Raw genomic sequence first — 27764 nt, 5'->3', positions numbered from 1 at the left:
TAATCTTATCCAATTTTCAGGATGGTCATATATAAATTTTTTCCTACCTCTATTTCATTTTCTGATCCATACCTTACAAAACTCCAGAATAAAACATTCAGCTAATATTTTCCTCAATCTATCATAATTCTTTTGGCTTTTAACTTTTGTTTTAGTTGGTCAAAAGCTGTATTCTCATCTGCAATTCTCTTTATATATCTTCTTAATGCTAAATTTCATTTGAAATCTTTTCTTATCCTAAATATTTTATCAATCAATTTCCGAAGCTAATCTTCATTGTGCAATTATTACTCGATAACTAGCATATTTTGCAATCTTCACTTTTTCCCAACCAATTATTATCGTTTGTAGTTTCATCTTGTGGTACTCATTCCATCTGGTCATGATTCTAAATGCTGAATTTTGCTTGAAATATACGGCAATCTTTTCTCATTCCCCTCTCTCTGCCCATTTCTTTGCTATTAATCTAATGTCTACTCTCTGTTACTTATGAAATTCCTCAATAAATATGTTTTGTCTATATTTTTTCATTATCTTCACCAACACAATCAACCCTGCCAAACCCATTCCCGGGCTAAGCTTACAAATGTTATCTTCCACGGTTCTCCGTATTGAAACTCTCAACCTATTTGGTCTCTTGTTCCTGCCCATTTCTGGTAAAGAAACTGATTTTCTTCCAAACTCCCTTTATTATCATTTTAGGCTACCCTCTACTTTCTTTCTCTTTTATTTTAAATTTATGTTATTCATTATCCTGGTCAAAGTTAGGTTAATGTTAATGAGGATTGATATGAGAAATTTGGTTTATTGGATTTTGAAATCAGATGGCATCAAACTGTCATACATATTAAGAGTGTTTCAAGAAATATAAAACAAGGTCAAATTTTGTGTGAATGTGATGCATTATAATCCTTTTACGTCTGAGAGTTCATTTCCTCTTTGTTTAAAAAATATATGCTTTCTTTCGAGCGATTCAAACCTACCTCTCCATTTACTCCGTTGCACACATTAATGCCACCTATAAAGAAAATGTGCAACTACAATGAATAAAAGACGACTCTCTGGCAGCAGTAGCAGAATGATTTTTAAATTTGGTTCTTACAGTATTTATTTACATTCTAAAAATTCTCTTAAAAAATGCAAGGGCTTGGCAAAGATGCATATCCGATCAAATTCGTCTTCTGTGAAAATGACAGAAGCTTACAGCAAAATGAAAGAGCTGTGCAGATGTAAGTCTCTATTTTTCGTCGTTTCATTTACTTGAATCACCGCACAGGCAGATAATTATCAGTGTCGTCATTGCTCTTATCCTGTGTAATATTAAACATAAATGGAATATTGTATGAAAAGAATGAAGCTATCTGGTTCTTCATTAAAGTATGCATTGCAGTAGTTGAAGCAGTCCAAAGGGCGAGTTTGTGCAAGGCCAATTCTTCCAGCACTCTTGGCACAAATCCATTGGAAAAAGTTCTTTGATTATGTTCATGTGCAAATACCGTATAGATTAATTAAGCTGGGGGAAAATAAAGAACGGTCTTGGTAGTTACTTAAAAAGCAATAATTCGTTTTTTTGCGTCTTTTTAAACTTTGCAAAATGCAAGTAAAAAGAAAGGCCAAAGGTGTTTATAAGGATGCGAAAAATGCATCTTGTAGCAATTTTCCCGTACAGTTCATGACCACGCACTGACTTTTTGAGCAGTAAAGACGGGAAGTATATACCGCCTTGCATGAAATTCACGTGAATGTATTTTCTTCGTAGCCAAGAAGCTGCCTCCGGATGTCAATGTCAAAGGAGTGTTTGCGTGCAACGAACTCGATTTAAAAGAGATAAAGGTGTATGGATTTGATTATGATTATACTCTGGCTTGTTATAAGCCATCCATGGACTATTTGCTCTATAACTTGGCCAGGGAAATACTAGTGAAAAAACACAAAGTGAGATTTTTTAATTTTTAAGCTCTGAAAATTAATTATATTTAACAATGATAAGAAGGAATTACCGCTTCGTATTCTCAGTTGTGTCGTCATTGTTTAAATCTATTGTCACTTACCTTTCAGTATCCAACTGGAATACTGTCCTTGGACTACAGTCCAGGTTTTACTGTGAGAGGACTTCATTATGACATTGAAAAGGGCCTGCTCTTAAAGTTAGACTCCTTTCTACAAATTCAGCTGGGTTCTGTTTACAGAGGCCTGTCTGCTGTCCCAGATAATGAGGTCCTAAAACTATACAAGAACAGAATTGTGCCTATTGCATATGTTGAAGCACATGTTCGCAATGGCGGGAGCCATCAGGTCTGTATTTACAGATAGCTGATGTGTATTTAGCATCTGCCATTGGTTTGCTACTCTGCTTCAGTGCAGTTATTTGCCATTCAATTCGTTACGATAGTCTCCGTCCAATAACAGCGGTGGTGATTAGGTTCTTTGAATTTTTGGTTGAGCTCTTAGTTTGTAATTTCAGTTTGGATGATGGCAGGTTTTAATCTAGTGAGATTAGGTGATGGGGAAACAAAAGACTCTAATGAAGTATTAGTTTCCTCATCCCCATAGTCAATTTTTGCCAACTTGGTTTTGGTGAATATTCCTGACTGATTTCATTAGCTCTGTCAATTGAATTAATGCACCTACCTGAAATTTATGGGAATACTTAATGTAAATGGGTTGGCCTAGCCCCTTGATCCTCCCTTTTGTCATCCATGGTGCAAGGTAAATTACTTACCTTTATTCAAATCAAGAGAAAAACCTCTGAAATTTCACAACATTAAAATCTATTTGGCTGTTAATCAAAAAGTAAAATTGAAATATTTATTTGTTGATTATCCTGGAGGCTCTTCATTGTATATATATATGTATATATATATATATATATATATATATACATATATATACATATATTTTATTCTGATGCATACGATCTGATTTATCAGTAAGTAAATTAAAAGGTCCTCATCCTATAATGTGAACATTTGAATATTCTTATGTCAGATTCATGGCCATATTGGAGTAGAATTCATATTTTTTCATCATTGTGGTCTGTCTGTCTCTACAGGACATTTAATTGAATTTTTCCATTTCTTGTTTAATGGTTTTATTGTAATTTTTATCACATTTAATTGTTTGAGTAATTTAAAAAAATTAAATCTTGTGAAATTATAAACAAAATATCAAAAAATCATCTCTTGATTGGTTTGGCGTGGTTAAAATGGTTAAAGTGTTGTATAGTTATAGTGGAATCAATGATCTCATTTGTAATATAGGCTGCAATAGGTTTTTCAGAGGGATTCATTTATCACCGTGGAGGATTAGTGTGCAATGCTAAAAGTAAACGTTGAGTAAGGCTGACCACATCTATGGCATTCCCTCTTGGTGTCTTGAGTTTAATTCAGTCCTATCCCAAAACTTGTTTTACATCCTACGTCTTTTTCCCCTGTACCCTCTGGGGTTGGATCCACTTGAACTTATCTAGCATATCTGCTGATCACTAATCATATGATGCTATTTAGTGCCATCTGCTGTATTAGCTAATGTATGCACCATAAAACTTGGAAATTCCGCACTCAGTGGGCAAATATTATTAGAAGGCACATGCTCAAAATTTTTCACAGAAAATGAAACTTGATTAGCGGCAGAAGAGCTTGGTGTGACTGTTTTTAGTGACCTTTATGTTAACAGATGGCTTGTGATGGTTGAGTAAATATTGCAATGGTCACAAAGTTATTTACTTCTTTTCCAAGATACTCTTTATGTTTCAAACTCTTGCACAAAATGTTAAAACATCTGTCCTCTCTTCCCCTGAACATGTAGAGTGTTTAAATATCCTCGATCAATTTTCCTACTCATGTCCATCCTCTACCACCATCCGTCTCTCCTCTTGCACTTACACTCAATCCCAGAGCTTTTGACACGTCGCTTGAGTATTCTTTTTCTACTACATAAAGTCTTTGGCTATTCCATCTGTGTCTTATGGAATGCTCTTGGCCTTCATGTTCTTTTATTCTCTTCTCCTAGTTCACATTTTTCTGTTCTCTTTTGTATTATTCTTTTCTGCTTTCCAATCACCTATCACAATCTGGTTTTCTTTTCCTTTTGCCTTTTTTATCATCTCCCCAATCCCCTCATATATGTTTTTTCATAATTGCCATCTGTCATTGTACATTTGTATCTTAAGGTAACTGTGAGTTTCACTACCATCTTAAGCATGATGTTCTTCATTGTACCAAAGAATAACCAATTGAAATCCTTCACTCTGCATTTCCTATCACTCTTCATTTACATATGACTCTATTTCTGCCACTCCATAGTCTCCTTTTTCAGATAATTTCAGTTCACCAATCTGCAAGCCCATTCTTGACTCTTCCATGATGAGGTTTTCCATCCTCCCAGATGTTTGACAGAACTGAAAATTCCAGGGGACCATCCTAAAACAGTATTCTTTCATAGGGTTCCAAAGGGTTGGTTAACTGATCTCTGCATTTCTTCAGTAATCTCGCAGTATGAGTTGCCATGCTTTCTATCTGAAGACTCAAACTGGAATGTCAGCAAAACTGTTGTGTTACAAAAACAGTGCACAGAATGAGATTAGAATAACTGCTGAGATCATTTGAAAATTGTTTCCAATCATCTTGATTATTTCCCATCTTGAATGGAGGGCTAGTGAACTTATTATCCTTCCTGTTCAGCTCTCTTGATCTCTTCTTGATATCTTTGAGATATAATTATCTTAATTTTTGCATTATATTTTTTTTAATTTCAAGGCTTTTAGGACTTCATAATTTTATTTACTAACCCTTCCTATAAAACATTATGTCCAGTTTCATTTGCATACCCAAAATCTGGAGCAACAAATTAGAACTTACCTTTTATTAAGTCCAATGGTGTGTGAAATGGAAACCCTAGTTTGGGATGCCAGTCCCTCTCCCATGTGCTGCCTCTGGTTTCTCAGGAAGATCTGGTACCAATTGAATCGCACAGGTCAGGTGAAGTTGGGGTGTCATCTGGACCTGAACCCAGGCCTTCTGGTTCGTAGTCCAGTGCTCTGACCACTGAACTACCACACTCCTCCAATCACTCATGAGACTCAATTTACCAAATGCTCTACTCATGCTTCCATCAAATTGCTATCTTCTCAGTGGAAATCACTGAGTCCTGAACCCTTCCTTCTCAATATCCTCTCCGCCTTCTCTTGCTCATCCACATTCCGTTCCACATCCACAATGCATCCTCTCCTCTCGGCCTTCCACCCAAAAGCCAGTCATTTCCTTCCAATTGTTGATTTGCCATCCAATTTTCTAAAATTTGCCCTGTTTTCCCCTCTTGTGCACATGTCTGGGACCTCTTGATTGTCTTTCATGGCATACACCCTTGTCATGGAGATGTGGGATGGACTTCCTTTGCATCGTTTGATTGGTAAGCTTTAGATAATTGTGCTCTTTCTCTTAGCCAGAGAGTACTTTTTGGACCAGTTCTACTAACACTAATCAACATTCTATAGCTGATAATTTCTTATTTTGATTTAACATGTTTTGGTAACCCAATAGTAAATTTCAGCTGGTCCACGGTATTTTGGTACTTCATTTTGGATACCTTACAGGTAGTAAAATTATGGGGATGACAATAGAGCATAAAATGTAACCACCATGAATAGTTCTAAGAAAGGTGAGTTACCAAGTTTCAATGGTTAAAGGCCTTTTTGTTGAAATAAATAAGAGCTATGTAAATAATTACTTACACATTTCTCTACAAATGCTTTTAAGTAGTCCTTTGGAATTCCTGAAACCTTTCCCACTGTTGTTCACTGCTGCGAAGAAGTTCATACTTACACCAAATGAAGGGGAAATATGTAGTTTACTACATAAGAAAACCCATAAATTCCGTGACATTTATTGAAATGCCTTAAAATTATCACTTGTTGATGCGTAATATTGATTTAATTATGATTAATCAATTCCAAATAATGCCATTAGTTAAGACGTCATCTCTCCTCTGTACATATGTGTATACTGACTAGTTTATTCTGGTTTACAGTTCTACCATTTGTTGATAATCCTCAGGGCTACTTGCATTGGGCAAGAGTGCACATATCTTTAGGCAAGAGTTCACACACGCATTGGGCAAGAGTCTGTACTTCCATTAAGAATGATTTTTTATACTCCCTGAACTTTTTCCATTTTGGACATGCTTATCACTGGATACTATCCAGTTTTTCAAAGGCCAATGCTCATTTTGTATCGGCTTTCGGTGCCGCAATGATTAGATATCAGAAGAGATGGAAGAACTATATTCATTATTTACACAGGTCTTATTTATTTGAAAAACTATGGTTATGATCCCTGTCCCTGTAATTAAGGTTGAATGTTATGAAGCCAATCAAGCTTATTTATTCAACCTTTTCAAATTAATTTTAAATGTAAAATTCTAATAAAAATCCATTATTTTTTGTCATATTTAGGTTCATGTTAATTTTTTCATCACATTTCAGATGTCATGTACCACTAACATAAATGTGTCATCACTAATTTGGAGTAAGTAATTAGCAGCAGCCGTTGTACTTCATTAAAAAAATATACTGTGTACTTCATTCAATGTTTTTGCGCTTGTGATTCAATTTATGAAATGCCCTTGTTTCCCTCTGGTCAGTTTCTTACCATAAACAACTTTTCTTGGGAAATAGGAAACCTAGTTAACCTAGCCTCAATTGTATTTTTACTCATCAAAAGTTTTACTCGCAGCATGATTTTTCTCTTTTTCTTTGGAACTTTACAGGTGAATGCTATATTTGTGCATGAACTGCCTGATCCCAATTTGCTGCTTGTTCAAAGCATTAAACTATTAATCTCCCTCCTTGGGGTGAGGTTTAAAATAGTGCACACCTGCCTCTCCCTTTGAATGCCAGAATGTGGATCTCTCTCCTCGCTTCACCCTTTGCCTGTACCACACCCACCGCTGGTTGAGTGGCGACCCATTTGGTGCTTCCTCCTACCCATGACACCAGGGAGATGGTCCACTAATTAACCCACCAAAGTGAGGAAGCCTTTTGATTGACATAATTTAGTTTTGGATTAGTACTGGATATTTTTATCCTATAGCTCAAAGCGTAATCATTGTGATTCTATTGTGTGCATTGAATTTATTTTAACCTACAATGTTATTTATGTTTTATTATATCTAGCCATTGTTCTTCAGCTCCTAACTGGTTAAATCCGTACTTTCCTTCTATTAATAGTGTATTTCATAATAATAAAATTTCATAATTAATGAATTACTTACTTGATTTGATTTTATTAAAAGTTTAAGTTGGCTGTATGTCTGAAACTCATTTATTATTATTGTAAAAGTAGTCTTTCAATTAAATTTATTTAATATCTAAGAATCAACTGTCATAGTAGTTTTGAGTGATCATATTTAATTGGCCATACTTTGCTCATTTTTTGCTTCTTTACTTGTTCTTCCCTTGCCCAATTCGTGATCATGACATAAACAAGTGAAGCACTTTAATGATAAGTCCGATAAATTGTAATGGGAAAACCTAGTGTCATAAACCATTCCTTTTTCAAACACTCCATAATTACACAGTAATTGAGACTAATGTCTTGTATTAAACCTAACAAAATGATTTTTTGAGACAATAAATATGGTATTGTGGTGAAATAACTCTGCTGAAATGTAAGATGATGAAAAATTTTTAATTATGAATATTTGATGATTTAATGACTCAATAACTCTTATTCCTCTTGACTAAAAGAAAAAAATATTCATCACAGTAGCTTTACTGCTAACTACATGCATCTAACAGTGAGCTAGATGTATGACCTGGCATTGCCCGGTTCCAGTTTGAAATTTATGCCCGCAGTGCAATGACTCAGGGCAGACTTTTCATACCTTCGCTGAATCTCAAAATAAAAATCATTGCTCCTTAAATTATTTTTACAGAGCTCTTTCTTCTACACATAAAATGGTTCTTGAAGATAAGCTTCAGCTTTCATTCATTACATACTGTGCATTTAGCATTTTTTCCATCCTAAATTTTTATTTGCAGAAAGTACCTAATGCTGTTAACATTTTATTCATATGAAGCTCTAAATATATAGCATCCTTTTATAAAAAAAATAATATACTGCTCTAAATATTGTGATAGAATCTTATGGTTCTGTGTAAATATTCTCAAGTTTTGAGTACATTGTTCTAGATGCAACCAGACATAATGGGTTTCTCATAAACTTTGCACTTCCAACATCATGCATCTTTGCTCTTGATATATTAATGACTAATTTTCTCAAAAAATATATTTTTAATCCAAATTATCTATGATTATCTTTTTCATGCCATTGATTTCCACAGGTTTAGTTTTTCTTTAAATATACCGTCAATTTAAAATTTAAAATCACTGTTAAAGTCCACACATATTCCTTCTAATGTATATATAATACCAAGTTGAATCATAACATTGGGATTGTACATTATTCATGTAATTTACTTTTGAAATTATACTTTGACATTGAAATATGTACGAGTCCAGCATGAGGAACTAATGGTATCAAAATCCTGGGATGATAATGCTAGTTTCATTTTAAAAATTAACATTAACCTGGAATGTTATAAAATATGTGCTCCATTCATCCTGTCAATAGTCCATAATCTTTATATTTCCATTAGCCTCATGCATTCATGGGATTTAAATGTTCTCGGCAGTTTCCTTTCAACGAAGCATTTGTTGCATGTCATTTTCTTGATGTTTTGCATTTAAGGACTGTAGTGCAGTGACTTAGGCATGTTACTGCTGTACTTGTGTGTGCTGTGGTAACACAAAGAATATGATGTTAAGAATATAACCTAAATGCACTCCATTTTTTAACTATATTTTATGTTAAAATGCTAATTGCTTTCAGATCTAAAGGGGATGACTAGTCTGTAACTATGAATTTTGTAGAAATTGGAATTATTCTCATTCATCTCTGCATAAGTATTATTAAAACTGTGATCTGTATTGTGACAAACCTACATTAAGATCCATCCTCCGATCTAACAAAAACATTGATTAAAATTGGATGTTTTACCCATAATATTTTGGTTTGGGCAAGTTTTCAGTTTTTATCGTTTAAGGTATATGTTGGTTGTGTTAAAAATATGTTATCATACCAAACACATACTTCAATTCTTGTTGAGGTCTGATTTAAAATTGCTTGTTGGGCTGTGTTGTGAATTGTTGCCCATGGTTTTTTTTGTGTACCTATTTTCCTTTAGTTGAAGAATCATGAAATTTGTCGGCTAAATCGAAGTTAAAAGATTTGATGCTCATCTTTATTTCATTAAAGTCTGTGAATTTTATATGTATCTCCATTTAAAGTTCTCTGCTTTTCAAAGACTTAAAGTAGCTTTTAAAGCTGAAGCATAAAAAACCCCAATAATCATGTCAAATCAAATTTCCTCTGTTCTAGAATACTACTATGTATTCTACTGAAAAAATTATAAAAAAAGGCATCAGAATTAATTAGAATATAATATATTTTGTCAAGAGCTTATCAGTTATGCCTTCAATTTTATTAATTAACAGTTAGAGAATATTGATTCCTTTTTAATATGAGTCTGACATTGATCAATGAGCACATTGAACATTAGATTTTTCTTTAAATATTCCCAGATATAGGTTTCAGGCAGAAATCCAGTTATCTGGTATTAAAAATCTCTAAATTACTCTTGTAGATTATTTGGCCGAATTTTCAGAATTTTTAGAAAATGGGATTGTTGAGAATTTTTTCTTTGGAAATTAACTTTTTTTTTACATTTTTCCGACCTTTCAATGGTCAATTTCAGGTCAATTACAAGAAATTGCAGCTGCATGCATCACATGCCAGGGTTCAGAAATTATCAGGCTTAACCAAACAAGGGTATAGAATGTCAAAGTTGTCAAAACAACTCAACACACCCCTTCAATGATTAAAAATGCACAGAGCTTTGAAAAAATAAAAATGTCTGTCTAAATACCATATTTTCCTATTAAAAGTGATTTTATAATTTAATTCTATCAATTGAAATAAAGTGTGCATCAAGAGCTTTACAACAAAAAAGATTGTAGTTTCTAGTCTTAATAGTTTCTGATAAATTAAAATTTCTAGTTTTGCCTCCCACGTGTCTTTTCTTAATTATTATATTTTATCCTGATTTTAAAATGTAAAAATCAGGATAAAATGTGACAATTTACAAAAGACCTGTGGAAGGCAAAATTATAAATTTTAATTTATCAGAAACTATAAGAACTAGAAACTTCGATCTTTTATGCGGTTATCTTAGTTGACCAAAATATTGGTACAGGAGTTCCTTCTCTCTTACCGTTAAAATTGGCTGTTCAGTCACCTCCGTTCTGGATTATGAGCCAATAGCTCCCATTTTTCGCTTCAAATTATGTGATTTGGTGTATATATTTAAGTTTGTGCATAATTAGTTGAAATTTTCACTTGAAGTATTTCTCAAATGCTGAAGAAAGTACACCGTTTTCTCAATGTTGTTAGATCCTTTTGTGATTATTCTATATTTTTTTTATGTGATGATTTCAACTATATTCAACATTTTCATGAATGAGTAGACTGGAGAAATTGGTGAATGTATGTATTTGTGCTTAAAATATTGCTTACTCAGTATGAGCTGTAAAATAAATGCAAAAACAATATTCAGCAAAGTATATGCTATAAAGAGGGCTTGGGATTTTTTTTTTAGTATTTTGGATCCCCCAATAAGAGAAATAATGACATATATAAATTTTGTACAAAAATTAGATTATTTATGTTAAGACCATTATTATTGGGAAATTCATATGGAAGTAACATTGAAATAATTTCAGTAATACCTCAATATTTATCATAATATGTTAAGTTTATTTTCATAGCACAACATTGTCTTTTGAAGTGCCACCTTTAGTGTTCTTGAAATTGCAAAGCCAATGTAGGAATGATCGCTTTTATCAATAGAATAGTCATTATTCCTTTATATAGGTACATGTGATGAAAATGTTTTCTATGCTCTTATATGCACTTAATGATGAAGAGTTTTAAAAAATCGTGAGATTAAAGCTTCAAATTTAAATCACAAAATTTACTTAAAATATTATAAATTTTGGGTTTTTGTTTTTTTGGATTATGGCTATAGGGTCCTGTACTGCTTTTTAAAAAAATGCTATAGAACTAAACTAGTTGTTTAATTGCTACATATAATGGTAGTTTTAATAATAGAGCCTTCTATCAAGTCCATTGCTTGTATGAACTTTTGAGCATTTCTCTAAATTTCTTTTGTGATTTTGGCATCCTGTGTAATATGCTTGTTGCCAGAAGATTGGTTGGTGTGACATTAATTTTATGAGCTTTTTTAGGTTCAAAGTATTCCTTTGATCATAATTATACATATTTTTCTATATTACTAATAAAACAGGGAACAAAGGCTAAAATGGTGCAAATGGCTGACCTCTTCTCTGTTCCTGAAATGGGTCTTCTTTGCAATGTCACTGAATATTTTTTAAGTAAAGGAATTGATTACCACCCAGAGATCCTCTTCCATGATGTTAAGGTATGTAATATTGTTCTGAGAAATGCCAAGACCATCATATTTTACATTTCCTTGTGCAAATAGTAATTGTAATATGTATCATGATCATAAGACGAGATAAGATTCATGAGCTTTGAAAATATGAAAAATTCATGCGAAGCCAAGGAACTTTATCGTGAAGTCTGATTTGCTTGTTTGTCCAAACCTTAAACACTTAATATTTGACATAAGTATGTATTCCAAAATTTTTGTTGCTTTAATAGCCTAAATGATTGTTGCTGATAATGGCAGCATGTACTGTGTGACTGTTTGCTAATTGTCATATTCTGACAATTTAACAAATGACCGAAAATGGTGAATGTTGCGCCATGGGTCATCTTTGATTAAATTACAATTTGGTCGACCCTCGGGTTGATTCATGATGTGGGCAAAGGGGAAAAGGGTTGGGATGGGTTGAATGAAATTTGTGCGTTTCAACCATTGATCCCATCCAGTGAAGTTGTTATAATATATATACCAAATGGACTGCATTTTTTTACCTGAAGGTAACTCAAGGAGTTGAAACCCAGATCAAGAAAATAAAATATTAGTGGATATTACAAGTGCTTCTTACTGTTTCCTTCCGATTTGGAAAGTTTCCACTTATTGAAGCCAGCAACTACATATTGATGATCCAAAGAATCTATACCAATAAATACATGCCAATGAATTAAGTACATTTTGCTATATGTTAAGCAAACTGCTTATCAAGGTGTGCTAACTACAATGGATTTGGGTGAATTTTATCGACAGCTCACTTAAGGCATCTCTTTCCAAGGTGCCTCTTCACATATTCTTGAAAGTTTCAAGTTATAAAGAAGAGGTATCAGAATTCTTGCTGGAAAATCTCTGTCATCACCTTTTTGGATTTTATTTGAGCATCTCAAGCTCATATACCTGCAATGCAAATAAATTATTTTTCAAATAATACTTAACTGGTAAAAGAGTAACTCACTTATCTAAAGACTGTACTATCCATAATTACTCAACATGAAAGAAAACTGACTTGCATCTCTTGCCATTTAATCTTAAAAAGAGTGCCAATGGAACAAAAGCAATTGGTAGGTGACCATTCAATAGACTTGCAAAGTCTCTAATAGATGCTAGAGCAGTATCTCATCCCTGAAATGTGACTGGAAAAGATTAAATATGCACTTTATTAGTGAATATCTTAATGATACTATGTTGCAGTGACCTTAGTATATTTATATGCATTGTATATGCATCTACATACATTTGTATTTTTTTACTTATTTCATTTTTCATGTAAATGAAGTGATGGGATAAATAATTATTGTTAATGAGTCAGGTAATTTTACCATTATTGTCAATCACAGTGGATGATTATAATAAGCCTAGATGGGCTCATTTAATTTCAAAACTTTGGCAGCAGTTAAGACTTCAGCAACTGGTAGGCTGAAAATCAGGACTTATAAAAACAGAAACAAGAAAAAACGCCATAGACGTTGGTGGAAAATTGCTCAATATATTGCTGAAGATTTTCATCTATTCTTTGGACAAATTTATCATCTTCGTAGTATCATTGACCATCTCCATCAACCACATTTTGGCATTTGTCTAAATTTTCTCAACCAGTATCCATTGTAATCGTTACTTATTTACTTTAGCACTTGAAGTTCCAATCATTCTTTGATGAAATTTCAATTGCTTGCTTCTCATAAGCATGATATAAACAGCAAATTTTACAGTGGATGGGTGTATCAGTTGCAAAAAATGTACTTAATTGCTACTTAGGGAAAGATTATTTAAAAAAATATGACAGTTGTGTGGTGTGTTAAAGGAAAAGGTACCAAATAATGTTGCACCACAAGTATGAAATCTCACTGTTGTGCCTACGTGATGCAGCAAAAGTAAACAAAGGTTGGCTTTTAAGGAAGCTCCGTTTGTATGTGTAATTAAAATGGAAAGGATGATTTGAATGGTCACATTGACAGAGTTGATCTTCATATTGTTTTTTTTGCAGATGCTGACTTAATAAAGTATAATAAAAGTGGCATTATAAAGTAAAATTAGTTTAACTTCAGCTTCTTTATTTATCTAAGTGTGAAGTACAGTAGTAAGGAATTCAATACTATTGTTTGAAATTTTATGGGATACATCAATTGTTTATGTTTATTGATGAGGTTAGTAATCTTGGCTCCCTACTAAGTAATTTAATGTACAAACATAATTTTTTTTCCAGTGTGTCATAATGAAAATAGGGGGTTGGCGTATAATCAGAAAAGAATGAAAAATTTTTTTGTTGTTCATGATCACTTTTTACCCTGAGTTGTTGTTTGGAGCTACGTTTTATTTATTGTGTATGACATTGTGTATTATGTATGATATATTAATTACAAAATCCAAAGAAAATAATTTTTATTCAGAATAAAGTCAAAAGTATGGAACTGAGATTAATTCTAAATATGTATTTGAGTTAGTTTGAATGGAATTGATGAACAAGTGTGACAAACTGGAACTTTCAATGAAAAATATATATATTCATGTAAACTATAACCTTAAAATATAACTCATAAAACGGTGTTTGTGTATTTTCAGAATTCTATTCGCAGTGTGCATCCAATAATGCATACCATTGTGGAGAAAAATATTTTGGAATACGTTGAACTAAATAAGAGCATTCGACGCTACTTTGAATGTCTTGTTGAGGGAGGAAAGAAAGTGTTCCTTGTTACAAACAGCCCATTCAAATTTGTGTAAGTACACCTTCGCATCATTGTCCTGAAGGAGGGAGCGAGAGATTTGGTTGAAGTTTCTTGAGCTTTATTTTGACGGTTGAAATTGAATGTAGCTGTTGGTAGAATTTCTGAAGGTAGAGTCTGTGGGTGGATTCAGCAAAAATTACTTTTATGGTAACATTTCACTAACAGGCATTGCAGAAAAACTCCTCATAGAAATTTTACCTTCTACTCTAGATTTCAGAAGATTAGTTTCAATGCACAATTCAGTATTTCAATTCAGAATAGAATTATTTCAATACAAATTTTTATTCTCCTTAATTTTCTTGGGAATTAGCAAGGTATACCATATTTTCCTGAAAGAAATTTCATATCTAATAATTAATTACTGTTAATAATGTTGTTACATATGATCAATTCTCCTTGTTTCTTTGCAGTGACAAAGGTATGGGACTAATTGTAGGAGAAGACTGGAGAGATTTTTTTGATGTTGTCGTGGTTCAAGCTCGTAAGCCACGTTTTTTTACCGATGAATCCCGTCCTATGCGTATATATGATGAGGGCTCACAAACACAGGTCTGGGATCGTGTGGTACGCCTAGAAAAGGGTACAATATATTATGAGGTTTGTTTCTATTTTCCGATAAGTATTTTCATAATATTTGAGGCATGAGTTGCATCCAGATAATAAATATTCTTTCCCATGCAACGGATGTTGCATGGGAAAGTTTTGCATGGATAGTTTGCAAAAAGCATTTGCATGGATAGTTTATATACCACACAGCAGTGAAGTGGCCCATGTATTTTTTTAATGCTTTTCGCATTGAGGATCACAATATCATCTGCTATCATGTTTAAAACAAACTATCAGCCCAAAATTTGTATCAAAGATGTAAACTACTGAGTTTGTCATATTTTTGCCGCATGAATAATGTAAAATTGCATGCTGCATGTATGAAACAGGAGCTGCTCAACTCATTTCACCGCTAATGGATAAGCCATTCCAAATAGGGTTTGGAATTAGTGAACTTTCCTTAGTTCTATGAAACTCATAAAATTTCTTGGTGGACTGAAGTTTGAAATTAAGGATAGCATCAGGAAATGGCAGAGGTCCCAGGCAGAGGAATTCTTTGATGAGTATATAAGCAAATTAGTTCCAAGATATGTTTGGTGTGTTGATTTGTATGACAGCTATGTAAAATATTAGAAGAAAATGCTAAAACTCAATGGAAATAAAATAACTTTTTCCACTGTCTATTTTTTAAAATTTCCTAATGGTACTTATTTTCTGGTGATGCCTCATAACATAGCTTCTCACTATATTTATTGCGGAAACATTCATTGAATATTTTACTTTTCATTATGGTTCCATCTTATTCCATTTATGAGCTAATGTCACATGCCAAAAAAGAGTTTCTCATGACAGGCATTTGTTTTGATATTGCATTTTTAAGATGTGCCACTTAGCTTAGCTTTTTCATTTTTATATTCTTAGGATGTCTGCTGGCCTGGGAAGCTTTCTCTCCTCTGTATAATACTTAGGGAATTGCCTGGCAATGAAAAATAATTTGTTTTCATGAATATTAGGTAGAAATATGTTCTGTCATTTTAAGCTGTACAAGTTGATTAAAAATACTCCAGGTGACAAAGAAGTGCTATGATGATAACTATGTTGTGCTCTATGAGTTATAAATATTAGGCCATTGATTGTCAATACTTAAATTTGACTGTGTGAACTCAAGACAGATTTACTATTACTGAGATAGTTCCTCATTATTTTTCATCTTTGTGTTTATACCTGTGCTTTTGTTTTATGTTTTGCCACCAATGCTATCTTCTCTCTTGTAATTTATTTTTTACAGGGGACAGTCAAGCAGTTGCTAGAGATGACTGGTTGGAGTGGAGACCAAGTCCTTTATTTTGGAGATCATCCCTACAGCGATTTGGCTGATGTGACTTTGGCACATGGGTGGAGAACAGGGGCCATCATTAGTGAATTAAGTGTGAGTGAGGTGACCCAGATGAATGATTGGATATGAATAATTTAATCTGAGATAAATGTAAAGTTTTCTAGTCTTTAAAAATCTCTTCACATTGCTCGGTAACCGGATGCCGGGTTGATAGGTCTGAGTAATATTTCTGGTACACAACTGCCAAGTTCTTGAATCACCAAAAGCTTTCGTTGTATCTCATTGAACTTGAATTGTTTTGTGTCTTCAAAATGTAGTTTGATTGCGAGTCAAAATGCTATTCACATTGTACCACAAAATGGGGATCTTTACCTTCCACATTTTTTAATGCCCCACATTACTTTCATGTCTGTCAAATGTATTAGTTGTTGTGGCTCAATTGATGTTTTTTTAATCGACTCTAAAATGTTCCAAAGAGTTGGAGACATGAATTAGGAATTGTCCAGTTTGTTTTTGTACTCAGCATTATACTTTGAAATAATACAATTAGTGAATAAGAAAGGGGGAGTTTTTGTAATAATAGTGAAAAAAATGCATGAAAGACATCAGAAATACTATTTTTCATTTGTATAGTCGAACAGATAAAGGTTTTATTACCTTTTTGTCAAATTTTTTGAGTTTTTTGTGTGAAGTGAGTACTCTGTTTATTTTTATCAGTATTTTCTGGCCACTACTTTAATCATAAATGATTCATTCATTATTTTTAGCATGAGATAGAGACACTAAACATACCTCAGCTCAAGTTGGACCTGAACTGGCTGCATATGTTAACACAGCTGATAGAAGATCACCAGGACCATGCAGATAACCCAGATTGTGATGCTGTTTTGACAAAATGGTTGGAAGAAAGGGATCATCTCAGGTTTGTGTAGCATACATTCATTTTCTCTCTTATTTCTCATTCCCATTATTTGAAGTGAAAGTATTTTACTTGATAAAATACTAAAAAGAGTCAAACTATTGGGATTAAAAAAAAATTCTCATCATGAAGTCAGGAAATTGGAACAAATTACATCATAATAATAAGGAAGTTACCACTTTCTATTTTAAGTTCATGACAATTATTTGTTGCCAACAATTAATGAAAATAAAAACTTGGTACCTGCATATTCCACATTTTCTGCATTGCATCAAAAATGACAGGATATAAATGTAATTAGTGTAATTAATTGTAATTTGACCAATTATTTTCATATTATATACCATTTGTTTATAGCAATTTTCATTTACATTAATGTTGGCCCTTAAAAAGTTTTCTTTGGTATATATGGAGTTTAAATTGCCTGGATTCCATGTTTGTTTTCTGATGATTCTTGTTATACACAAATATTTCACCTGTCATTAAGTACTTCATTAAGGTTTATAGCTAATTTATCTCATGTCCTTCAACATTTTATCTTTATTTCTTTTAATACTGGATGAGAACTATGGACTTGTTTTTGGGTTTAGATATTCTTTCGTGTATTGCAAGGAATGTCTGCAATCTTAGAATTTCTTGTGAGACATGTATAGATATATAATTATTTTAATCCTTCAAGCATTAACGTTTAATGATATGATTTTAACCAAGGGCATATAACATAACACTTCCTATTGAACACAATGGTATGTATACCATTACAAGGAGTATAATGCGTACCCAAAATATCAAGTAGTCCAAGTGGTATTGCAGTTGCAATATTGAAGTTTCCAATTGCCTCTGTACTGGTAAATTTTTCCCATTGTGCTGGTACAATCTGATATGTTCTGATACCCTTGTAATAGTACCCCAATGGACATGAGACTGTATGGGTAAGCTGAGATCACCCTTGTGACAGCACAGAGTAATAATGTTTTCCACTAGTGTCCTCTCAAGACACTGAGCAAAACTGTTCTAAGTACATGGCACACCTTGTTGAATTACCAGGGTAAATTCCTTTACTGGGGTCATTCAACTAAGCACATCTTAAGGTAAAATCGAATCAAACAAATCTACAAATCGATTTAATATGTTGTAGCTAGATAACCATCTAACAGTGCAAAAGAAATTAATGTAATTTGGAAGTTCTTCACCCTTTACTTCTTCAAGGAAATTTTTGAATTATCAATAATTTTTTGGATTGGTGGGAATGTAATTTACAATGTGTAACACTGTTTTCATAACATCAGGATATTTAAAATATTTTGTAACGAGATGTTCTCGGTGAATTATGCTGTGAATCAGAATGAATTGTGGAATTTGAGAATCATCCCTTAAGCCCAATAAGACCGATAAGACCGATTTTTTTACCCAGCATTGCTGGAGCGCCATCAGTTGTAATGCTTACAAGTTTATTAAGAGGTACATCAAAAGTTTTCATTATGGAATCTAATGCATTTTTAATATCGACACCGCGGGTTCTTTCTTGAAGTGCTACTAAATCTAATAATTCTTCTATAACAACAAAGGCAGGTGGAACAAAACGTATGAAAACTGCCAATTGTGGAAGATCCGTGGTATCTGTCCACTCGTCAAGGGCTAAGCTGAATGCAGTACAGTTCTTCATATAATTTTTTAAATTATATTCAAGAGATGTATTAATTGCTGTTATGCGTCGTTCGGTTGTGTGTCTCGAGATGGGAGTTTGTGAAACAACTTTGTGCAATGCTGCATTATTTGGATCTAAATCTTTAAGTACACCTTCCAACTTTTTTTTATAAACTCTCCCTCTCCATATGGGCGTTTTGCATGAGCAATATTCCAGGCAATAACAAAACTGGCTTTAGCCACGTTATTAGCTTGATTTCTAAAGGTCGTCAAAATTGACTGTTGTTTATTTAAATTTGATTTTAAAGAAACAAGTCTATCTGATCTTAATTTGGAATTGTAGTGGATACGGATTAGAAAACTGAGGATGATTGGTTTCATAATGTCGTCGTAAATTGCTAGCTTAATAATTTTTGACCGTAGAATTACAATTAACACATAATGCTTTTCTGTTAATGTCAATAAAAAAGAAATTCTCCTCCCACTCATTATTAAAACTTCTATTTTCTTGCTCGTAATTTCTTTTTATTTTCATTCTCTGTCATCATATTTTCAAAAGAACTGGAAATAAATAAAGAGATTTAGAAAATACAAGTTTTTTTATTATTAAAACAATATCAACACGTGCTACATACTACGAAACAAATTATAGTTAACTTATCGAAAATTCCAGATTACAAATTATGTCCGTAGCAAGAGTGATACAAATTGTTTCCTCCGGAGCACAATGTCAACTGTCCGTTTGCAATTTAAGTATACAAATTCAAAATCGGTCTGGAGTTGGTCGATTATGCCATTGTTTATGTTTTTTTGCACAGTTTTCGATGAGTCATATCATTCTTAACTTGGAGGGAAATGAAATTTGTTACAACGTTGCACTTAGTCTTTCTTATTTGTTGTCGGTAATTTAAAAGACATTTTGAAACATACGGTACGATAATAATTTAAAAAAAATATAATAACACAAAAATGAAAAGGGAACTCGGGTACATTTATCGAGAGCCACAAATAATCCTTCACAGAGCCACATGTGGCTTGCAAAGCCGCAGGTTGGCCCCCCTGCTAAAGAGGTTATGTTAAAGTTACTGGGAGTACTGACCATAGTTATCATTACAAGTTGAGTTTGATGGGTGAAGATAGTGCTCACCCAGGACTAAGCCTAACAGCATTTAAAATTCACACATCAGGTCAGCACAGGCAATTCAGTTCCCTGTGCTGCCTGCGGTTTCCAAGGAAGATCTGGTACCCAAAAAATCACTCTGTTGGAGCTGAGGGTGCCCAGAGCGATCCCCAGGAATTGACCCAGGTAGTCCAATGCTCTGCTGGATGACTGGTTCAGAGACTGATGGCTGTGCCCATACCCTGCCTCCTGATCTCGTCCTCTTCCTGTACCTGAAATCCACCTATTAATGGGGAGACCTACCTCTTAAATTCTCAGCCCATGCAATCTCATTCCATGAAACCAATCTCATTCCAAGAGTGATCTGAAAAGTTCTCTGACTTACTCCTAGATGGCATCACTACTTGTATGGTTTTTTCCTCTCGTGTTGGCAGAACTGTGAGTAGACAGTGTGTGGAATTGCAAGCCATGCCATCCAGCAGTTTGCTGTAGGCAGTCGTTTGAAACAATTGCGGTGTGTGTTGTTAGAGATGAATAAAATTGAGTATCAAGCAGCGATAAAGTTTTTCATGAAAAGAAGGTTGAATGCTGACCAAAACTAATTCCAGGATTGTAAATTGTATGGGGACTCTTCTCCTTCAATTTTCATCATGAAGAAATGGGCAGCCGAGTTTACACGTGGCCATGAAAACCTCCCGAGATTATCCACGTTAAGAATGTCCAAAAAGTGTAACCACAATCGGAATCATCGGAAAAGTGCAAAATAAGATTTTGGAAAATTGACATCTGAAGGTGCATGAAATTGGTAATACTATAGGAATATCAAAGAGAGTATCAGTTACATTTTGCACGAGGAGTTGTACATGACAAAGCTTTGTGCAAGATGGGTGACGTGCATGCTCACTGTTGATAAAAAAGGCATTCAGATGATACTTTACAAACAGTGCTTGGCGCACAGAATTAAAAAAAAAAGTGATTTTCTGTGTCAGTATGTGACAATGAACGAAACGTTGATTTTCCATTACACACAAGGATCAAAAGAACAATCCATGCAGTGGATAGATGCCAGTTCTTTAAGACCTAAGAAGGTGAAGACAGTGCCATTGGTAGGACACTTCATGGCATTTGTTTTCTGGGATTAGAAAGGAATTTTGTTGATTGACTACTTGAAAAAGGTAAAAAAAATAACTGGAAAATACTATTCTAACTTTCTAATTAAACTGGATGCAAACATTTGCGAAAGCAGACCCAGCTTGCTGAAGAAAAAAACTTTGTACCATCAGGACAATGCCCCTGCCCACAAAAGTGTCTTGGCGATGGGAAAGTTGAGGGATTTGCACTATGAAGTGCTCGAACATCCACCCTTTTCCCTGGATTTGGCTCCCTCAGACTCCCACCTATTCGGAAACCTGAAAGTTTCCTCACTGATCCACATTTTTCATTCAATCAAGAGGCAATTGCAACTGTAGATGAGTACTTTCCAGCACTTCCAGGAGAGCAGTACAGGTATAGAATAATTGCCTTAGGACACTGCAGGATGAAAAGTATTAAATGCAAATGCTTTGAAAAATAAAACTTTATTGAAAACATAAATTGTCATTTTCATCATGAGACCAAGAACTTTTGAGATCACCCTTGTATTATATTTAAATCCTTGCAAAGGTAAAGTAAATATTTTTTGTGAATATTTTTAGTTTATAATATTTCGGGAATCTAAATTCTTTTATGGATTAGGCAAAAAGTGGAAGATAAAATTGTTTCCTTTAATTGGTTTTTACTTTTACAGGCTGAAGACCAAAGGTGTATTCAACAAACAGTTTGGGAGTGTGTTCCGAACATACCACAATCCCACATACTTTTCCAGGAGATTGTTTCGGTTTGCTGACATATACACATCAAGTATAGCAAATCTCCTCAACTACTCAATCAATCACACATTTTATCCTCGAAGAGGAGTTATGCCTCATGAGTATGCATCCTATTTTGTCTAAACTATTCTCGAAATAGTGAGTATGCTGAGTGGGCGCTGTGATTGGAGATCAATCTGCACCTTTCTCAAGGGATGCATAGACTCTGAGCCCCTTAATGATAGTCTACATATCTGTAAGATAACCTGCAAGCTACCACAGGGATGTGTGGCAGGGTTTGTAGTCTGAATAGTTTGTATTAGTCCAGGAAGTAATAATTCTGTTGCCCAGATATATGAAATTTTGAAGTCTACTGGTGACCTGTAATTATAAGAGTTGTTTAACAGGTACTTTCCTCTGTATAAATTGAAGCAGCTGATTCCATTGGACCCCAATGGAATGGGATCTAATGGAATTGCGAGGCAGTATTCATGACTGATATTTTTCAGTAGTCACTATGTTCTACAATTGCTTAGTTGCTCTCTTGGGTGTTTAGTCACAAAACCAGCAACATATATCGTTTTCATAATTGAGACCAATTTCCACTAGTATGTATGAATCTTCACAGACTATGCAAAAATTGGATATTAGTAGTTGTTTCTATCTCTGCAAAGTTACAAGGAATGTGTGGGATCCAACGTACATTACTGTTACAGAAGTGAGTTTGCCTATTCTCCTTAAAAACAATATTTTTGTGGATGTTGCTGATTTTGCTAATAGAGGACTTAATTGTCATTTTTGCATAATTTAATTTGGTGAATTTATGATGTGTTATTGAATTCGCTAATTATACGTTGGGAAATTACTCTCTCTGGTAAATGTAGTATTGTTAAACCAGCCTCCATTTTAAACAGACAAACATAATTAAATCAGGTGGCACTTTTTTAAAGAGTGGTAATGGTAGCTGTTGGAGCACTTCAATGCAATTTAGTAATGGTCAAGCAGAAATGATGATGAGACCTCATCTTTAATGAAAAAAGGGGCAGCTGGCCTGTCTTTGATGTGAATAATGCAGAGCATCCATTTTCGAATATATTTTGAGTAGAATGATGTGTTATAGATTGGCAGTATTGAATTGGACAATCTATGAAAGTCATGGTACTTGTTCAAGATGTGAATACTTCTCTTCCTTCATAGATGCCATGACCTTTTTAAGCAACTTCATTCCATACTCACTATCAATGTTGCTCTTGATATTTGTTTAGGAAGAATTCCCTGTCATCAGTGATATAAATGCAAAAATATTACTATCCCACTTCTGATTCTTTTTTTTTTGAAACTGTGGAGTGTTCCATGCTTGAAAAAGGAACTATGGCTGCCCTTTGTATATATTTATACATTACACCATTATTATGCATTTTTGAAACTTTTGTAGTGTTTAACAATATTTTACATAGACTGAAAAGTTAAATTGCATGAAAGAAATCAAATCAATTGGTATTTGAAGGAAATATGGGAGGGGATGATTGATACTCAGAATGCTGCACCCTAGAATTGGGGGTCATTTGAAATCCCAGGGCACAATTAAAATGTGAATGGCAATAATTTGAAATTTCAATTATGAAAAGAGTTAATGGTTAAAATCATGAATTTAATGTGGTGAATTTGTGTGAGCCAAATATTTTCAAATGTGCCATATTTCTTGCCTTTCATTTTTATAGTTGCTAGTAGTGAGGTCCTTTTTTAGGAGGTAGACTTCGGTGTGCCAGCTAACTCAAAAATCTCAGGGTTTTCTCTCTTGAAAGTTTCCAGAAAGAATTCTTTCTGGTATATGTTATGTTAAAGTGGTAATAATTGGAAACTTAAGTTGCTCCAATAGGTTAGGTTGGATTGTATCATATGCAATTCATGAAAGTCTACTACTATCGAGGTGTCTAGCAATCAAGAAACAAGGATTATACCAGGAATATGAAAGGGGCTGGGAAAAACAAGAAATATGTTTGGATTTTGGCAAAATAAAAACTGGGACTGTGTGGAATTGAATAAGTGCCTGCTGCAACTTAACTAATTCATTTGGAAATATATACTATTTAAGCACCTAACTTCATATTTTCTTTCATCTGTCAGCACTCCATGTGTATTATATTCTGATTGCATTTTCTTTCTGCCATTCTATTTTGCGTGGAGTCAGAACAGGATGAATATTGACAAATTAATCTATAACAAGATGTGGTTTACATAATGACTTTGGTTTATTCTCAATTCTAGTCCCTAGTTTAATTTATTGTTAGATATGAATGATTAATTAAAGCATTCTGCCAATAGTTTTTGATAAAAATCAAGTTATGTTGTGAATAATTCTGGAAAGCAAATGAAAACTTATTGTTATATATGGCAAATGGGACAATGAGTTAATGGGGAAAAATATGGAAGTGCTGGAAAATCTTCACACCGTCAGGTTTTAAGAATTTTAGGTATTGTATTGGCATAGAGGCTATTTTCAATTTTTCATTGGTAAATTTCTCTGAAATGTTTATGTTTCCAGGTTTGAGAATGTTTTACATTGCCCAATGATTGGCGATAAAGACCACATAGGCACCTACTATTATACCTTATCTGCTAGATATGGCCCTCAGGAATTTTGTGTTCATGCCCTTTCTTTCAGTTTTGTTCTTCCTTAAGCCAATCACCCTGCAAATGCCCATTGCAATATCCAATACAATAATATATGTCATATGCATTATTATAGTATCTCTCTCTTGCATAATGAATACCCCTAAGGTATGCCTAATCTTAATTTGTTTGACCAAGGCCTTTGTTGATACTCATGAAGAAAAATATCTTAAGGATATACCAGTGGGAATTAGATTTTTTAAAGAAAATATTTAGCATTAAACTTTGCTTTGTAGATCGTATAATGTTACTATCATCATGATATAAATTATTCCTCATTTTGTGGCAATTTAGTTGCACTTGCCAATTTGTATCATGGAATCAGTAAATCAGTGACAACCTTGTATGTTTTCTGTCTACTATATGTGTAGTTATGGAGTATTTTAGATGCAGGGTAGGACCAATCAGATTGCTTATATAGAATGTTTACGGTACACTCCTGTATAAATAATTGTTGTAGAACCTTGTGAGAAAATGAAGAATGTAAAAAATCAATTGTAGTACTGATTCAGTATTCTTTAATTCACTCTGTTCAATGAAATTAATATTTTATATCTCTAATTTTTCCCCTATGTGTGTGATATTTTAATGCTGGATGTTTAATGAGCTGAATTACCCCAGACATCCACTTGATTTTGTAGTTTTTATTAAAATAAGATATTTTTAGATTAGTTGTTGTCATGTCGGTGGAATCAGATCTGAGAAATCATGACGATTATGTATTTTGTAGAAATATTTGCTCAATTATTAGGTATGATTCTGATTGGTTACAATGATAGTTTAAATGTTTATGCTGTGCCATGTAAAATATATATGTTGCATGCAAATTATTTCTTACCTCATCTTCTGTTTCATTGTTTATTCAGTGTTCATGCAATGAGAAGTAATGACATATACCATTAAATAAATTACAGCACATCCAAGAATTGTAACCTTGTAGATTAGTTGACACTTGTAAATTATTTGCAATTACAGCACATGAGTCAACAACTAATGTTATTAATGACAATCAAATATTAATGTTCAAGTTATTTTACTTACCTCCATATTTTTTTAGTTTTTATAGCACCCAGTTTCTTCTCAATAATTATGCACTGAGCCATTGGTTGTGATTTTACATGACATACAGGGTATTTCACTTGTAAATATTAAGCTTTAATGCCAAGGCGATTGACAAATGAGAATCAAAGGAGAAATGGGTCTTTAAATTTGAAAATTAAGTAATTAGGGTTTAATGTGCCATTTAATTAATTATTTTCCAGTACTATAAGTTCAAAGTACAGTTAATCTGAGTTTGTAACATGCACTCAAGTCATTATTAATTAGTGAGATTAAAGCTTTTGATTAGAGAGATGAATTATTACCAAAATAATGCCATTTCATGTATGGTCTACTCATGCATAGTATGGCATACCCTATCATGCATTCTTTTTTGGAACAAATTTAGAATTTTCCAATGTGGAATTTGGAGGGGTTTTTCTGCACCTTTCCCCATGGCAAAAAACTACTGGTGAGAAATTGCAATCAATGATGTCTTTTAGTGCATGTCCCTTCCAAATTGAATTGCATGATTGATGGGCACACCAATAACACCTGCTTATTTATGTATAGTAAAACCTGAGAGAGGTGGAGTAATTATTTGGTAAAATTATTGATGGTCTTGAATAACTAAAAAAATATCTATGATATGGACTGAATTCACTAATCTTCCTTCTCATGATAGTGATAATGCAGAAGACAATAAACTATATCATATTGCCATTCAATTTTGCAATCATTAATTTCTACAGTCTTGTTCATTCACTGATTTTGAATAAGAGAATAATTCCTATGACTTTCCTTGTACCCTAGATTTAATTCCCTCAGTACCGTAACTGATGAAAAACTCATCATTCAAAATTCTTTTTCAAATCCAGGGAATGAAGCAGGAATTTCTGTTACTTTCCATTCATGACTTTCATGTGATCATTGAGGTAATTGCATCATGTGTAGATGTCTTTCTCCATGTTTTCAAACGATTGAGTTCTTTTTCAAAATCCATACCCTCTTCTTGTGTACTTGTTCCATTCATTTGCATCAATGCAATATCAATATAGATAAAGAAACATATTGCCTTCTATTAATTTGGGTTTAACTCTCGGAGAAATCGAATTAATATGATTTGTGAATATATTTTGCATTAAGTTAATTTTTTATTCATAAAATAATAATAGATGTTTATTTTGGACAGCTATCTTTCTACGTAGAGATCTTATTTAGGTGAGATATTTTTGGAAAGCACCAATAATAACTATTTTTAAACCATTCAGGATTGCATAGGTGGTCGTATAGTTTCAAGTTTGATCTTGAACTCAAAAATGCATGCTTCTCATTTTTCACATACTTTGATTTCTATGGCGATTTTATCGGATACGCGTGTATGTTGTATGGAAAAATGTGTGTTCATGAATGGAAATCTATTTTTGAGAAAATAATCATTGTTACTGTTGGAGGAAGCTTAGCTGATCAGTGAAATTATAGGTTAGTGAAGTACTCCTCTTAGGTTTTACTATATGTACAGTTTAAACACAGTTTAAATGTAAGTAGAGCTGAGATATAGCTGTTTACTTCAATGGAAAATTAAAATTCACTTTGGATGAATAATTGATGTAAGTAGCGCAACTTTATATGGCAGGTTGCTTCATGTTTTAGTCAAATGCATGTGAATAAATCTTTTCCTAATACACTGTAAAATAGATAGGTAGGCGGATAGATCTTTCATTTTGTAAGATTTTTTTTGGAGTTGTAATTTTTTCTAAACATCAATTATTAATGTTTTGCATATACATGTATTGTGTGAACTTTTGCTTCATTATAGATTTTGCTACTCAATAGCCTGTACCATTAATAACTGTTTAATAGCAATAGTTAACAATAACATTTTTAAAAACAAATGTAGTGAAAGTTGCCTATCATATCATTCCTAAGAATCCCTTTGTGGCCTCTTTTATCTGTGTTCTGTTGCTGACTGCTAACAGTTTCAGGTGACTATAAATTATCCTGTACGAATTTCTGTTTCTGGCCATTACTTATTCATGATACAACGAGAAAATTATTGGCTCAATGTTCAAACTTATTCTCAAAAGAGAAATGCCTTTATTCAATGGACAATATTCAATATACCATATATACTATATGGAAAAGTATATGTCAATGAAAACTTTTACCTGTAAGCTAAATTGCATTTAAAAATTGTGCCTTCAAATATGATCGACCTGTTTTACTTATGACTGGTCTTGAAAATGTCATTATGTCATGGTGAAGTGCTTTGCATTTGATATTATCATTTTAGCAATAAATAATTATAGTTTTATGATTGATGTTTTATATTGTTCTT

General features: G+C 33.3%; 1 protein-coding gene across 2 annotated transcripts; it reads left to right on the top strand.

The window, feature by feature from the left end:
* Window positions 1-1063: 1063 nt before the first annotated feature.
* Window positions 1064-27764, top strand: Nt5c (5' nucleotidase C). Of its 2 annotated transcripts, none has more exons than XM_071585443.1 (9): window positions 1064-1229; window positions 1760-1935; window positions 2059-2295; window positions 11431-11556; window positions 14134-14291; window positions 14711-14897; window positions 16135-16275; window positions 16950-17104; window positions 21655-27764. In XM_071585443.1, the coding sequence occupies exons 1-9, from the start codon at window positions 1079-1081 to the stop codon at window positions 21857-21859; spliced, it is 1536 nt and encodes a 511-aa protein (XP_071441544.1). In that variant the 5' UTR covers window positions 1064-1078; the 3' UTR covers window positions 21860-27764. The 2 variants fall into 2 exon arrangements, with proteins under 2 accessions (XP_071441544.1, XP_071441543.1); XM_071585442.1 differs by having other exon boundaries at window positions 11422-11556.

This window comes from Hetaerina americana, unplaced genomic scaffold, assembly GCF_022747635.1.
Source record: "Hetaerina americana unplaced genomic scaffold, ioHetAmer1.1.p SCAF_2, whole genome shotgun sequence".
NCBI lineage: Eukaryota > Metazoa > Arthropoda > Insecta > Odonata > Calopterygidae > Hetaerina > Hetaerina americana.
This window is presented reverse-complemented; position numbering and strand designations above follow the sequence as displayed.

What these genes read in the sequence shown, in the direction of transcription:
- Nt5c (XM_071585442.1), top strand. Translation starts at nt 1,079, where the DNA reads ATGATTTTTAAATTTGGTTCTTACAGTATTTATTTACATTCTAAAAAT. An exon ending in AACAGCCCATTCAAATTTGT is followed by an intron (nt 14,292 to 14,710) that starts GTAAGTACACCT and finishes GTTTCTTTGCAG; the next exon opens with TGACAAAGGTATGGGACTAA. An exon ending in AGGGTACAATATATTATGAG is followed by an intron (nt 14,898 to 16,134) that starts GTTTGTTTCTAT and finishes TATTTTTTACAG; the next exon opens with GGGACAGTCAAGCAGTTGCT.